General features: G+C 50.9%; 1 protein-coding gene across 1 annotated transcript in view; it reads right to left on the reverse strand.

Annotated features, from left to right (window-relative positions):
* NPTN (neuroplastin) overlaps positions 1-16669 on the reverse strand; it is a 42586-nt gene that overhangs the window by 14195 nt on the left and 11722 nt on the right. The window contains exons 2-3 of the mRNA XM_056499672.1: positions 4866-5034; positions 2518-2612 (exon numbers count right to left, since the gene is read on the reverse strand). Of these exons, the coding sequence (XP_056355647.1) occupies positions 2518-2612; positions 4866-5034 (264 nt within the window). The remainder of the gene's footprint in view (positions 1-2517; positions 2613-4865; positions 5035-16669) is intronic.

Here is a 16669-nt window from a genome sequence, read left to right on the forward strand (position 1 = left end):
AGAGAGGAGCAAGGCTGCAGCAGAGGCTTCCTGAGACAGGCAGGAATCAAGGATGAGGCTCTTCCCCAGAACAGCTGGGGAGGAGGATGGAACAGGAAGGTGCAAAGGGAGCCGGAAGAATCCCTTGATGAGGGAAGGGCAGAAAGGACTCCCAGGAAGGGGAATTAAGAAGATCCTTCCAGCACCTGTTTCCTCTCCCCTTCTCCCAAGATCCCAGTAAGAGCAGAGTTCTCCAGGGCTGCACTTCATCCTTTGGGTTTCTTTTCATCCTCAGGTCTCCAGAGCTCCACACCAGCACTGCAGGGATTCCCCCAACCACAAACCCCTTCCAGGGGAGAGGAGGGGGTGCCCTGGCCATGGCTGGCAGGTGGATCACCCCCTGGGCACCCCAAGGAAGAGGGGACACACAGAGATCCCTGCCCCAAGGCCCTGTTTCCCTAAACCCAGCCTCTGCTCAGCCTCTGGCTGCAGCTCAGAGCTGCCCCCACACAGCAGCACCCCCAGAGCTCTGAGCAAAACCTCCCCTAGACCTTCAGCAACAGCTGCCTGAGGGAAGCCAGGCTGGCAGTGAACTCCCAGGAAAGGCACCAGCACTGCCATTAAAGCCCCAGTTTAATGGCATTCCCAACTGCTCTCACACCACTGCCCTTGGGGTTTTTTTGCAAAGTCAGTTCCAGAATGGTTTGGGTGAAGGGACCATCCAGTGCCCCCCTGCCATGTGCAGGGACACTTCCCACTGTCCCAGGCTGCTCCAGGGTCCATTCCAGGGACACATTCCAGAGGGAGGTGGCCCTGCCTGCCCTGGGCTGCCTCTGCCACAGGCTCTGGGGAAGCTGTTCACAAGCTGTCAGAAAATCTCTATTTTTGGAGCACAAGCACTCTGGTATTCAGCACCCTCCTTTCCCTGTGCATCAGCAGGGAGAGCTGCACCATAATTACAATCAGCAATTAAATCTGTGTGTAATTGCCTGAGCACCAACATGACCCAGGCAGGTAAATATTAAACTGCAGATCTGCATGGGGAGCCCAGTGTCACTGTCCCTCACATCTGCTTTAAGTGCAATCCCAATTTATTATCCCAGAAGAGCATCTGAGGAGTATTTAGGTGTAAATTACCTGTGGGAATTGAGTAGGATTAGTTCTCCTTGCACTTCAATCACAGATATTGGCTCTTCTTCACCCAGAGTGAACTGCCACGTCCCTGCCAAGCTCTGCTGGTGGCCCTGCCTGGCAGAGCAGCAGCCAAGCCCTGAGGCAAACACTCCCAAAGGGCCCTGCAGAGCTGCCAGAGGTCCTGCTGCACTCCCAAAATTACATTTCTCCTCTCTAGGAGGGGTTTGTCACCCAAAGCAGCCCAGAGGAGCAGCAGGAACTTAACATCTTAATTAGGATAACACTAGGAGATTGAGCAATTTGAGCAAAAGGGGCAGAATGGATGAAAAAATCCCCAAGAAAAGGAAAAGAAGGAAAATGAAATTGCTCCACATGTGTACCCTGAACACCCAGCTAAGCTCCTCAGAGGCACAGGGTGCAGAATTCCATCTCCCACACACTGATGGATCCCCCCAGATCCCCAAAGCCAGCCCTCCCTGCAGCCCTGTGGTCACTGGGAATCCACCAGTGCTGAATTCAGCCACCAGCACTGCTCTGTGCTTCACCTGCAGCAACACTCAAACCTTGCCCATTCTGCAGCTTCTGCCCTTCATTTCAGGCTCCCACAGATGCCAGCAGGTGTTTTAGTGTCCCCAAAGGCCACAGCTGTGCTCCCATCTCTGGGAGCTCATCCCCTGAATGTGTGCCAGGCTTTCCCTTGCAACCAGAGTTCTCTCTGATAATAAAATGTTATTTATGATTATTAACCCAGGCCTAGCTGTGCATGATGAGGAGGCCTTTCCTGTTTTTTGGGGCTGCTGCAGGCAGGGAATGCCATTCCCAGGCCAGGGAAGGGGACAGTGGGACAGTGCCAGCTCCACAGTGTGATGATTGATAAAAGATTCATGTTAATCATAAAGTATTGGGGTTTGTATAAACCAGAATCCTTAGGTCTGAAATGAAGCATGACACTAAAGGAAAATATATTATTAAACCATTTTGTTTTAAATCCCCCTGTTATATTATGTTTCTAAATAAGTTTTATCTACTGACAGCTTGCAAAACAAGGCTTTCCCACAGCCCAACAGATTCTGAAAAATCAGGTTTCCTGCCTTTGTGTGATCAATTGCAGCCTATCCCTGACTCCTGCCATTCCTTATCTACCAAGAGCAGATGGTGATCTGTGGGACTTGACAAATTATCTAGAGATCCCACAGACCACCACTGCTTACCTGGCAGAATTATGACAACAAAAAAACAACAATTACTGATGACTACAAAGAAAAGGGAGCTGCAAACCAAGGTTTGGTGGAGCTGGAGTGGGCTGGGAGCCCTCTGCCCCCCAGCTGCTGCTCTGTCTGTATCAAACACAGCAGTGGAGATGTTCTGGATACAGACACTTTGTTTCTGATTTCCAACACGTACCTCTGACCTCGATGGTGGCGTTGGCGACGGGCGAGCCGGAGAACACGAACACACACAGGTACTCCCCCGACTCCTCTGCTCGGGCCTTCAGGATCCTGCAGCACAGACACAGCCCAGCTGCCCCACAGCACCCCAGTGACACCCCTTCACTGCACTGGTGTAACTGGGGCAGGCCCACCCCCCTCACTGAGCCACTGTTTCCTCCTCCAAAACCCTCCTTGGCTTCTTTTTCTATTAATTTATTTTAATCAAGCAAAAAGCCTGCAATAAAATCATTTAATTACAGGTGGAAACTGCTCAGACTGAGTGCTGACAGCACTTACTCACCCAAGTCTGAAGTTAGAAAGTTATTTAATTTCAGATAAGCAACTTCCCAATGAGCTGGTTTGAACCTGCTCCAGGCAATGCTCCAAAGTGAGGAAAGGAAAGACAAGGTGGAATTGTGTGTCCAGTTACCATCAATCATTCAGGAGCTGCCAACTGACACAGCTCAGGGTTTGACAGGCAGGCAGGAGCAGCCACCCCCAGGCTGGATGAAGGGTTAGGACAGGTGCATTCCTGGATTTTTAAGGGAAGCAGTTCAACATCTAAATTCTGGAGCTTTCTGGATGATAAAAGTACCCAGCTCTGAACTCCAGGCACCAAAAACATCTTACAGCAAAACAAAGTGACTAAAAAAACAAGAACCCATGAGTTTAAGGGAAATAAACAGAATGCAAAAGATAAGTCAATATAAAATATAAATAAATGGGGAGGTAAATACTCTCTGTTAACCAGAGCTATGCTGATGCTGGAATTCCTGGATTTAAAAAGTACCCAAAGCACAGCTAAGGAGCAGATCCAATGCAAAACCAAAGAGCAGAGAGAGCCTGAACTCCAGCATCAGCAGAGCAGCCAGGAGTGGGCAGGAATTCAGGATCTACTCTGCAAATGGAAATTTGGGACTTCTCCAGCTGTCCCTGGCATTGCTGGAGCTCCCACAGTCCCTCCATTCCCTGGGGACAAGGGGCACTGTTGTGGCCTCCCCACTTCACTCCTTCCTTCCCCAGCACTAAAAACTGAAGCCAAGCCTAAATCTTCCTTAGCAGAGGAATTTGGAAGGAGGAATCCAGCCCAGTTTGGAGCAGATGCCAGAGGAGGCAGGCTCAGCACAGCCCTTCCTGGGCAATAATGTGCAATTCCCTGACCCTGAGCACCACTCCCATAAAGGAATTGCTCACATAAGCTCAGGCCCAGTGCTGAACACTGCACTAAGAAAGAGACAGGAGGGAATTAGGCAGTAAATGAGACTCAGCTTTTAATTGCCAAATTAACCAGGTACTTCAAAGAGAGCCAAAGGGGAAAATGAAAGGAAAAACCTGGACCAATCATTATCAGGAGCAAACCCAATGCTGTGGATGAGAGGCTGCATTGCTAAGGCCATGAAAACCTGGAACATTCCCTAATCCTGTGAAGTGAAGCAAGGGAAAAAGGGCCACTCTAGAGACAGAAAATAGCTGGGACCAAGTTGCCAGAAGGGGTTAAAACATCCCCCAAGTGCTCTTCAGTTTGCCTTAACATGCAACTGGAGGTTGGATTTGCTGTCCATCCAGGGGAAAAACGGATGGAAAGAAAAAACAGCACAAGAAAATCAGAGAGGGAACAGACTCTGAGAGGATCCCACCAACTGCAGCCAAAGTCTGGGATCATCCCAAGCAACACCTCAGGAACACATCCCTCCCCAGAGAATGGCCCAGCCATCTCCCATTTCTCATTGCAGCTGGGATTCTGGGCTCCAGGAGGATGTGCAGCAACAGATCCCTCCTTCAGGAGATGGGCAGGATAAAACCCACACACTCCAAAAAAAAAACCAGCACATGAAAATCACAGAGGGAACAGACTCTGAGGGCATCCCACCAACTGCAGCCAAGGTCTGGGATCATCCCACAGCAGGGGTTAAAACATCCCCCAAGTGCTCTTCAGTTTGGCTTAACATGCAACTGGAGGTTGGATTTGTTGTTCATCCAGGGGAAAATGATGGAAAGAAAAAACAGCACAAGAAAATCAGAGAGGGAACAGACTCTGAGATGATCCCACCAACTCTAGGCAAAATCTGGGATCATCCCACAGCAACACCTCAGGAACACATCCCTCCCCAGAGAATGGCCCATTTCTCACTGCAGCTGGGATTCTGGGCTCCAGGAGGATGTGCAGTGACACAGAAGACGGGCAGGATAAACCCCACACATCCCAAAGAAAAGCAAAGCACGCCGAGTGCCCAGTGAGCCCCAGGAGAGCTCTGAACTGCCAGCTCCACTGCAGCCAGTGGCCCAGCAGCCGTGCCCTCCCCCGGCAGTGGCTGCACCCACCTGTACTCGGTGGTGTTGGAGAGTTTCCTGGTGCCCGGGATCTCCTCGCCGTTCCTCACCCAGAAGCTGGCGCTGAGCGGGCTGGGGCTGCTGGTGAGGTTGCACTGCAGCGTGACGGCCGCGCCCGCCGCGTGCAGCACCACGTCCTCGCTGGCGTTGATCCGCGGCTCTGCAAGGCAGGGACACCTCAGCAGCCACACCCCCGGGGACAGGGCTACTCTACAGGGCAGGGGACGGGGAGGGCAGGGCACCACACGGGGGATGGCACTGCGGGACACACCCACAAAGCACACAGCACACCGCCTCGGGCTGCGCTCCGCCTGGAACAGAACGGGTTAATGGTTACTGGACTGCCGGCACCACACACACCCGGCTAACACAGCTGACACACTTTGTGCTGTGGTCACTTCATGCTCCTGCGGCTGCATGTTGTTCCTCCAGAAGCTTCTTGCTGGCTGGCACTTCATCCTTCTCCTGCTGGAGTCAGTGAGTCAGGGGTGTCTCTGAATTCTTCAGAGAGAAATCAGAGTGCAGGCATTGAATTAGTGCCATGTTATAGTCTATACTCTGAGTTGAGGTGTTAGGACATAGGTTGGACTCGATGATCTTGGAGGTCTCTTCCAACCTCAGTATTCTGTGATTCTATGAATTAAAGCCTTTGGATGGATTGAAGTGTATTAAGCTACTCACATATAAGTAGAAGTAAGATGGTAAGTTTTAATAGGAGCTGTAATGCTTTTAGTAAGTGAAAGGTTTCAAATGCCAGAGTAGCAGTGAGTGTTCTAGTGAAGGTTGAAACACACTGATATCTTCAACAGAGGCTCCAGGACCATGGTTGTAGACAGGACTTAGACATAATAGACCTCTAGTAAGAATATTGCTTACATTCCTTAGATAGAACAGATAGATTGTATGTGCAGTTCTATACATAACCTGGTGTGCTGAGAAACTGCAATTCTAATAGGTTAAGGAGTGGTGGTCTGAGCTTGTGTCTTAGCTTGTTGGAAAAATCCTGTATAAGAGTTTGTATTGGGAGAGTTGGTGCTTTCAGCCATTGTGGCTTTTAGCCACTGGCTTTTGCCAGGGCTTCCAGCCATTGCTTATTGCTTTGCCATTGCTTTTTGCTTTTTTGCCATTTTTTTGCCATTTGCTTTTTTGCTTGCCTGTAGAGACTGATGTGCTTTGTAATAAGATGTGCTTTGTAATAAATAACCTTTTTAACTATTAGCTGCTTGCTTATTTAGAAGATAACCCAACAAAGAGCTCGGAGTAGGAGCCCAAGAGCTCCAGAGGTCAGAGAGAACCTCACATTCTCCTCCAGGTTTCCAACAAACCCTTTTTGATATGAACAGCACTCAAATTTAGGTTTCTCGGTAATATTCTGGATTTGCCCCTGCCCAAAGGCTGCTGTGTCCTTAAGTGCACCCAGGAGATTCCAAATGGCACAATTTCCCTGGTGTCTGGAATGGGAGAACAGCTGAGAACAGCACTCAGAGGCTGACAATGAACTGGAAGGATACACAGCAGGGTAAAATCAGAGCTGCAACTGTTTTGTGTCTGAAGTAACCTCAAGCACAAACACTTATAAAGAACAAAAACAGCCCCAGTGCATGAGCAGAGCCCAGTTCTGCACTTTGCTGGCTGCTCTGGGGCTGCTCCACTCCACAGCCTCACTTGGCACCACCAAATTCACATTTTTTAGGGCACAGCCTTTCAGAAGTGCTGAAATCAATGAGGGCACTGTCCTGCTGTTTGAGAGCCACGCTGGCTTCAGCTCCTGCAGGTGCTGCTGCTCTCCAGCACACACAGCTGGCTGATTGTCAGCAGTCACAGAAGCAGCTTCCCAAACTTGGCCAAAAAACCTTTCTGTAAAATACCACCTCACGCAGCATGGCAGAGTTTAAAAATTTCACAATTCTCACTGTTAGTCTTTAAAAAAAAAAAAAAAATATATTTTTAGTGTCAGCTTTGTCTGCAGGCCACCCCAGAGCCTCTGTGTGTGCCCTGCCTGGATGAATTCCTGCCTCAGCAGCAGGGAATTCCAGAGGTGCAGCTCCAGCTGCTCCTTCCTCCCTCCCCTCTGCATGCAGGAGGCTGAGGAAGCAGCAAACATCTCCCTGATTTCTGCAAGTCATCCAAGGAGTTTGGATTCTGGAAACTCTGCCTTGTGGTAACAGTTTGGGATATAAATTTATGATCCACAGTGCCTTTGGAATGCAGGGCACATGAAACACAACGGGAAAATGGAAAATACCAATTGTGTCAGAACCATCCCAGCTTTCCACACAGGGAAGGAACATCCCTGTATCCCGTGGCACATCCTTAGATTACTGCCCAGGGAGAAAAAATATTCATCTACTGATAACCTGGAGCATTCCAGTCCTGGATATCCTTTTTGAAAATCCTCCTTCCCCCAGCTCTTTAAATCATTCCTTTACTGCAGATACACTGCAGTTGCTGTTTGTATTATCACGTTTTTTCACTCTGTTTTTTTGCCTCATTTCTCCCACACTGGGAATTTTATCCTTTCAAGGATTGTTTGGGCCCAAAATTGTTGTGCTATTCCTGTATCATGCACCATTCCTGGCCTGCCCCATGTGCTTTTCCACCCCCAAAGAGCTCATCTGCATTCCCACAAAAACACTGACAGAGCTCTGGGAATATTTTTGGAGTGTGTCTGAAATAGTCACTCAATGGCTGACCTGCAACCTTTTCAGTTTTAGTTTAGCAAAACTAAAGGCAGCTGCAAGCCTCATTTCCAGCTTCACCTGCATTTATGTTAATTTGATTTGGCTATTAAAAAAGCAAATTGATGGATCAGTCTCCTCATTTAATTCCAGGAGCCAAACTGCAGTTGGAACACTGGGACAGCAGCAGCCAAAGGAGGATGCTCACCTAGAAAATCACTTTTTACACATCACTTGAAGTGCCCACTTTATGTAAGCTCAGCTTCTACAGTTAAAACCCAAGCAAAGCAACTAAAAAAAAACCCCAGTAAGTGAAATTCTGGTTCCAAATCCGGAATGAGGTGGAAGGCAGATGGTGGTTCCTGGGTGCCAGATTTTCAAAAGCAAGTTGATCTCTGCAGAAGCCAGGATGGAGCCTTGTGCTCTGTGGGACTTTGGTGTCACAGCAGGGCAGCAGCCACCATCATCAGCTGGAAATTCCAACTCCACTGAGCCAGACAATTCTCATTTCCAAGACAAACTGCTCAGGCACGTAAGGGAACAGCGAGGCTCAGGAAGAGTCTCCACTTCCAGGGACCTTGGAAACCTTGTTCCCATTTTCCTTCACCTCCAGCAGGCTCAGGCAGGTTGATGTCCAGAGGCTCCTTCTCCCTGGCACGAGCAGCTCACCTCTCCCAGCACACAGGGAAAGGCAGCCAGGGCTCTGATCCACATCTGCCCAGCACAGCAGAGCCCCAGAGCAGCGCTACCCCAGCACAAGGCACTTGGCAGAAACGGGGTTAATGGGAGGGGAGGAGAGGCTGAGCTCCAGTCCCTGGAGCAGCTGAGTGCCAGGGAACCCCCTTTCCACGGGGACACACCTCCCCAGCAGCTGGTCCCAAAGCCTGGCTCTGACACAGCAGGACTGTGTCCCCCAGAGTCGCTCTGCAGCCCCTGCAGGGCTGCCAGGGCACGGGGCTCTCTCCAGCACTCCCTAGCAGACACCTCTCCAGGTTTGTCCCAGGGCAGGATCATTCCCAGGATGGCAGAGCTGCTGCTGCAGGCCATGCAAGCATTCCAGTCCTTTGGGAGCCCAAAGGACACGGGAGAGAAGAGGGCTGGGCTGGGGCTGAGCAGTTCCAGCTGAGGGACCTGCAAGCCACTCCACACCACAGGGGGCACCACCCATTCCAACACGTGCACCAATGCTGCTTCCATCTCCAGAGGGAAGGTCTCTGATCCAGCACTGCAGCACCAGGCTTTGGGGACAGCTCTGGGGGGGATTTTTCAAAGTGCCCAAATAAATAATTAAGATACAGAGTTGGTATTTTGTACTCAGTAGGGCATTAAAGGGTTATTTGTGCACAGAGCACAGGAGCAAGATCACACTTTTGCTCTGCTCTTCTGTCAGCTGAGGACAGTGAGAAATCACTCAAAAAAAGTTCTCCTGTACCTGCACACTGCAGATTTAATTCCCTCTAACTGTAACTCAGCAGCCATTTCCTTAAGCAAATCCAAGTTTTACATCTGGCCCAAAACTCTTCTCTACTGAATCTGACCACATGAACTCCCAAACCCACCTGGGGTGAAAAGCAAAGTGAAGGCAGGAAAGCCTTGTCACAACCAAGAACAAAAAGCAACTCTGGGCCAAGCACAGCCTCTGCTCTCAGAGCATCCACCTGGATGGAGCCACTGAGCTCAAGTTTGAGTTCAGCACTGGGGAGGACATCCCCCCCTCTCCCACAGGCTGGATTAGGAATGGCTGCATCTCCTCAGTGCTGCTGCATCAGAGAACTCCTTAGGAACATGCTGCTGGCCAGGAAGGAAAAGAAACACCACGACTTCATGGAAAAATCCAAACACGAAAGGTCACGTGGAACTGAAAGGGAAGGATTTATCCAGAAGCAGATATGTAACCAAAACCAGGCGAGGAGGCATTCCCAGAAAATTCCAAGAGAACAGAAGAAATCAAAATAAAACGGTTAGAGCTGGGATGAACAAGGAAATAAAAGAGAAAGGCACTCGTGGAGAAGTCAGGGAGGCTGGAAACCTCCTACAAAACTAAAGGGAGGAGGGCACAAGCACAAATCCAACAGCGGGCTGGTTTCACACGGAAGCTCTAACACACATCCCGAGGTTTTCCCAAGTGCTTTGGTCCTAAGGAGAAGAGACACGGGTGGCACACAGGGGCAGCACTACAGGGGAGGAGCAGCCCGAGGGAGGACAGCACAGGGTGGCAGAGGGTGGGACACGGGGCGGGGTCACCAGACTGCCTCTAGACACTACAGTGCCACTACTGGGGGCCAGACTCACTCTGCAGGACGCTTATAGTAGCCTGGGCTCGAATCCACGTAATGGAGGGATTTTGCCTCAAGTCATTCCTCCTGGGATCGTTGCTGGCCCTGCACTCGTAAGTCCCAGAGTCTTCCAAGGTAAGGCGGGTTACTCTCAGCACACTCACCCCATTGGCCCCGTAGGCAGTGTTAATGGTGACACGGCGCTTCCGAGCGCCATCCCACAGCTGTTTGAAAGCCTCAGCCCGGTTGACTTCGGCATACCACCACTGGATCTCTGGAGTGGGGTTCCCAACCACATCACAGTACAGTTCAAAGGCGTCCCCCGTGAGCTTAGTTTCTGACATGGGCGACTTGACAAACCCGGCTGCAGGGAGGGGCAGCAGAAACGCAGTGACAGAGCGGCAGAAAACAACAGAGCTCACACACAACAAAGCAGCGGGGCAGAAAACACAGTTAGAGACATGGCATCGGCAGTGACACGGCTTGGGGACACCCACGGTATCGGCAGTGACACGGCTTGGGGACACCCATGGTACTGGCAGTGACACGGCTTGGGGACACCCAGTCCACTGGCAGTGACACGGCTTGGGGACACCCATAACACTGGCAGTGACACGGCTTGGGGACACCCATAACACTGGCAGTGACACGGCTTGGGGACACCCACAACACTGGCAGTGACATATCTTGGGGACACCCACGGCACTGGCAGTGACACACTTGGGGACACCCACAGCACTGACAGTGACACACTTGGGGACACCCATGGCACTGGCAGTGACACACTTGGGGACACCCACAGTACTGGCAGTGACATGGCTTGGGGACACCCACGGCATCACGGCTGGGGGACACCCACAGTACTGGCAGTTACACACTTGGGGCCCCGTGGCACTGGCAGTGACACAGCTTGGGGACCCATGGCACTGGCAGTGACACACTTGGGGACACCCACAGTACTGGCAGTGACACACTTGGGGACCCATGGCACTGGCAGTGACACACTTGGGGCCCTGTGGCACTGGCAGTGACACAGCTTGGGGACCCATGGCATTGGCAGTGACACACTTGGGGACACCCACAGTACTGGCAGTGACACACTTGGGGACACCCACAGTACTGGCAGTGACACACTTGGGGACCCACGGCACTGGCAGTGACACACTTGGGGACACCCACAGTACTGGCAGTGACACTCTTGGGGACCCATGGCACTGGCAGTGACACACTTGGGGACACCCACAGTACTGGCAGTGACACTCTTGGGGACCCACGGCACTGGCAGTGACACACTTGGGGACCCACGGCACTGGCAGTGACACACTTGGGGACACCCATAGCACTGGCAGTGACACAGCTTGGGGACCCATGGCACTGGCAGTGACACAGCTTGGGGACACCCACAGTACTGGCAGTGACACACTTGGGGACCCATGGCACTGGCAGTGACACTCTTGGGGACACCCAGGGCACACAGAACTGGGTGCAGGGCAGGGAATTCCCAGTATTGCTGCTGCTCTCCTTGCCCAGCAGCCCCACCTGCCCACCCTCCCCGAGGGATTTCCAGGCCTTTTTGGGCTGCAGGAACCTCGGGATGCACCAGGGTTCAGGTCAGGTCAGGCATCTGCTCTCTGAGCAGGTTTCTTTACCTGACCCACCCACAGGGGCACAGGGGGAAATCCCAAAGCTGTGCCAGCTGTGAGCTCTGCTCTGACCTCCTCTCCCATCCATTTAGGGCTTCCAGGGAAGGGAAATCCCCGAGATACAAATGACCTATTTTCCTGGAGGAGCTGATCACCCCAGCTCTGGGAAGGAGGGAATTTCAGTGGAATGAACACTCAGGGCCAAAAGGGTGTTTTGTTAGGAACCCAGAAAGGAACCCAAGCAGTGTACCCCCCGTGGAGAGCTGCTGGGCTCACATCTGTGCTCAGGCCGCAATATCCTTATTCTGGATATCCTAAATCCTCCCATACTTACCCACCTCGAAGCCCTGCTGGGAGCACACTCACACTAAATTGTCCTTCAATCCTATTTCCAAAGATATTTAGGAGAATAGCAGCGCCTCAACACCAGGCCCTTCCCCCCAGGCCCCTCCTGAAACTGCAGGATTAAGACACAGCTGGCCAGACAGATTATGCAGCAAAACCCGTCCTGGTGCTGTGCTGGGGCTGGGAACCTCAGCAGCATGAGGAGGGACACCAGGAAAACTCTGTCAGTCATCCCTTTCCTCAGATTGTGCCATCCCAGGCTTATTTTAGGATGAGAGACAAATCAATGAGGTTTAGAAATGGAAATGTGGACTTGGAGCACTCATTAAGTAGCATTTAATGCCCTGTATCTCACTTGGCCACAGAAAACAAAGACATGGTAAGGTGGCACTAGGGATGCATCCTAAAGGATCCTTTGGGCAGGAAAACCCCTCCAAGTGCCCCCAAAACACACACCAAGTGTCCCTTGCTGGCACAGTCCTGCTGGAAGAGCAGCCAGTGTGGAGCTGCAGGGAACAGCTGCAGGAACACCCAAAATTTTTAACAATTACCCTCAAATTCCTTGATTTATGAACTCATGGGATCAGGAACTGCCCAGCCCAGCATCCCTGCACAGAGGGGCTCAGCACCGAGGAAAGCCCAGCAAATCCTGCAGGGGTTCCCAGGAAACCCTGGCTAGAGTGGACACAGCCCCCAGTGACCAATGACCACAGCTCTCTAATGGCCACAGCCCCATAATGGCCACAGCCCCCAGTGACCAATGACCACAGCCACAATCCCAGTGACTGACCAGCACTCCCTGGCCCCCAGTGAATGGCCACAGCCCCCAGTGACCAATGACCACAGCCACAATCCCAGTGACTGACCAGCTCTCCCTGGCCCCCAGTGAATGACCAGCACTGCCTGGCCCCAGTGAATGACCAGCACTCCCTGGCCCCCAGTGAATGACCAGCACTGCCTGACCCCAGTGAATGACCAGCACTCCCTGGCCCCCAGTGAATGATCAGCACTGCCTGACCCCAGTGAATGACCAGCACTGCCTGACCCCAGTGAATGACCAGCACTGCCTGACCCCAGTGACTGACCAGCACTGCCTGACCCCAGTGAATGACCAGCACTCCCTGACCCCAGTGAATGACCAGCACTCCCTGACCCCAGTGACTGACCAGCACTCCCTGACCCCAGTGACTGACCAGCACTCCCTGGCCCCAGTGAATGACCAGCACTCCCTGGCCCCAGTGAATGACCAGCACTGCCTGACCCCAGTGAATGACCAGCACTGCCTGACCCCAGTGACTGACCAGCACTGCCTGACCCCAGTGAATGACCAGCACTCCCTGGCCCCAGTGAATGACCAGCACTCCCTGGCCCCAGTGAATGACCAGCACTCCCTGACCCCAGTGAATGACCAGCACTGCCTGACCCCAGTGACTGACCAGCACTGCCTGACCCCAGTGAATGACCAGCACTGCCTGGCCCCAGTGAATGACCAGCACTGCCTGGCCCCAGTGACTGACCAGCACTGCCTGGCCCCAGTGACTGACCAGCACTGCCTGACCCCAGTGACTGACCAGCACTGCCTGACCCCAGTGAATGACCAGCACTGCCTGGCCCCAGTGAATGACCAGCACTGCCTGGCCCCAGTGACTGACCAGCACTGCCTGGCCCCAGTGACTGACCAGCACTGCCTGGCCCCAGTGACTGACCAGCACTGCCTGACCCCAGTGACTGACCAGCACTGCCTGACCCCAGTGACTGACCAGCACTCCCTGACCCCAGTGACTGACCAGCACTGCCTGATCCCAGTGAATGACCAGCACTGCCTGACCCCAGTGAATGACCAGCACTGCCTGACCCCAGTGAATGACCAGCACTCCCTGGGATGATAAATGGCCTCCATATATAAATGAACAACTATTTAAATTACCAAGGGCAGCTCTGGGTTAATATTTTGCATTTTTAGCCATTCACAAAAAGCAGCAGTGAGCGAGGTGATGCTGCACAAGGTGAAGCTGCACAAGGTGATGCTCGTGGTGACACCAGCCAAGGAGCTGCACATGGAGCGGGGATCAGCCAGCACTGAGCAGGAATGATTAAAAAACACCAAAAAAGCGGGGGGAAAGGTGAATTATTGCAGAAGCTGCAGCACAGGGGAGCTGGGAAGTGCTGCTGCCTTTGGGCCCTGCCAGTGAATTCCATGGCTGTCCCAGCACAGAGCAGTGACACTGGGCAGACCCCGCTTACGCAGGCGATGCCAGAGCCCGGCCCTGCCTTTCTTGGGCTTGTCCTGCACAGCTCACCCAGCTCCAGAGACAGCAGCACCCAACACCCAAAAACAGGGACACAGCCACCAGCTCAGGGCTGGCTCAAGGGAATGTGCTCTGTTTAACCCCTAAGACTGGGGACCATGCTCTGTTTAACTCCAGAGATTTGGGACCATGCTCTGTTTAACCCCAAAGATTTTGGACTCTGCTCACTTTAACACCAAAGATTTGGGACTGTGCTTGGTTTAACCCCAAAGATTTAGGTGTGTGCTCAGTTTAACCCCAAAGACTGGGGAATGTGCTCTGCTTAAACCCAAAGATTGGGACTATGCTCTGTTTAAACCCAAAGATTGGGACTGTGCTCTGTTTAAACCCAAAGATTTGGGACTGCTTAGTTTAACCCTAAAGGTTTGGGACTGTGCTTGATTTAACCCCAAAGATTTAGGTGTGTGCTCAGTTTAACCCCAAAGACTGGGGAATGTGATCAGTTTAACCCCAAAGATTGGGACTGCTCAGTTTAACCCCAAAGATTTGGGACTGTGCTCTGCTTAAGTCCAGAGATTTGGGACTGTGCTCTGTTTAAACCCAAAGATTGGGACTGTGCTCTGTTTAAACCCAGATATTTGGGACCATGCTCTGTTTAACCCCAAAGATTGGGACTGTGCTCAGTTTAAACCCAAATATTTGGGACTGTGCTCTGTTTAACCCCAAAGATTTGGGACTGTGCTCTGCTTAAGTCCAGAGATTTGAGACTGCTTAGTTTAACCCTAAAGATTTGGGACTGTGCTCTGCTTAAGATTGGGAACTAATCTGAAATCCCTTCTGGAAGTGGTTTATTCATTCAAGATTTGATCTCATCCCTCAGTTGTGTGGATGGAGTAAAGGAGAGATTAATGCCCTAAAACCAGGGAAATGTTTCAGTCTGCACATGGAATTCCACTGGAATTCCAGGGGCTCCTCACATTTCCAAACTCTGCATTAAAATTCGTGCTGGGGAAAGAAAATTAAATCCCCACAGGAAAAAAAAACCAGGATTTTCAGAGCTCAGAAATTCTTGTAAAATCTGCCAGGGTAAGAATACACAAGGCAGTGCCTGGCAGTCACCCCTGAACTGCAGAAATTATTGTGCCATTGATTAAAATATCCTTTTGGAACTCAAAATTCATCAAGGTTTAAGCAAGGCAAAAGAATTAAGGAGAATGGTCCTGGAGGAGCAGAGCAGGGAGAGTTTTCATCTCCCAAGGTTAAGTCTGATGTAAAAAAGGGGTTTAAAAAATAAAAGTGCTTTGGCTTAAAACCCAAGTTGAGGAAAAATATTAAGGCAGGCTCAAAGACAGCAAAAAAACAGGTTTAACACATACAAAGAATGGATAAATTAGGACTAAAATGAGGGGGAAACAAAGGATTTCCAAGGAAGTTTTCAACCCCAACCAACACAACTGTAACCAAGGAATCCCCAAAAAGCAGGTTGAGGCTGCTGCTCAACCTGAATCCCACTTAAAGCACAGTTCAAAGCTCAGAACTGAGGGTTTACAATGCTAAAATGCAAAAATAAATCTGATTTTCAGTCTGGAGCCACAGTAAATAAAGTCTAACTGCTGAGGACTGAATGATTTTCAGCTTGGATGAAAAAACCTGCCTGGAAAACCTCTCAGCACATCAAAAATTTGTATTTCACTGCTCTCAGGCCCTTAGGAAAGATCTGGAGCAAATTTTATATTTATATTTTATATTTTGATATATTTCACTGCATAATATCCAAATTATGCAGTCTGTTTTCTTAAATTCTTTAAATAAATAAACAACAAAGGCAAGGCCCACCAAGCACTGCTCACCTGAGCTGATTTTTGCTTTACTCCCACATTGATAATTTGATGGAAATATCCCAGAAAAAGCCAGGCAGGAGCTGCCCCCCTCAGCCAGGCTGTGTTAATGAGGTGCCTTGGCTAATTAACACTTTTTTTTCTCTTGATTAAGCAACAGGAGTTCTGAGGGTGGGGAAATCTCACTGTCAGAGTGTTGCATTTTTACTCCATATGAGCTGGAAAAAGCACCCTGATTAACGTTTTGTTCCTTGCCAATGCTCACAACCACTGAAAAATCTTGGGAATCAGTTAAATACACAAAAAGTGACAGCTGGAAGAGGTGAAACACCTCAATTCCAGGAAGGCACTGAAGCATCCTGCCTATTCCCACCCATTTTGCACAGCACTGATGCTTTCCCATTCTGTTATCACCAGGAAATTAAAAAAACTGGCGTTAATCCCATTAATTTTTGCCAGCTGCAGAACAGCTTTAAGGCAGGCCTGAGGTGAGCCCAGAGCAATCCCTGGATTAATTCCTGCAGTCTCATCCTGCAGTTTCCCAGAGCTGGGAGAGAGGTGAACCCGGAGAGAAAGCATCATCTAAAATGCATGAGCTGTGCATGAGCTCATTCCACAGGCAGGGAAACCTGAGGATCTCTCCTTCCAGGGCCAGAGGAGGGATTAAACATTCCCTGGATCCAGCCCAGAATCCCACATTTCCCTGTGCATCCCAAAACCTCGGATGCAGGAGATTTAGGGGCAAATTAATTCCCTGTTTTTGCTG

Source organism: Oenanthe melanoleuca, chromosome 10, assembly GCF_029582105.1.
Source record: "Oenanthe melanoleuca isolate GR-GAL-2019-014 chromosome 10, OMel1.0, whole genome shotgun sequence".
Lineage (NCBI taxonomy): Eukaryota > Metazoa > Chordata > Aves > Passeriformes > Muscicapidae > Oenanthe > Oenanthe melanoleuca.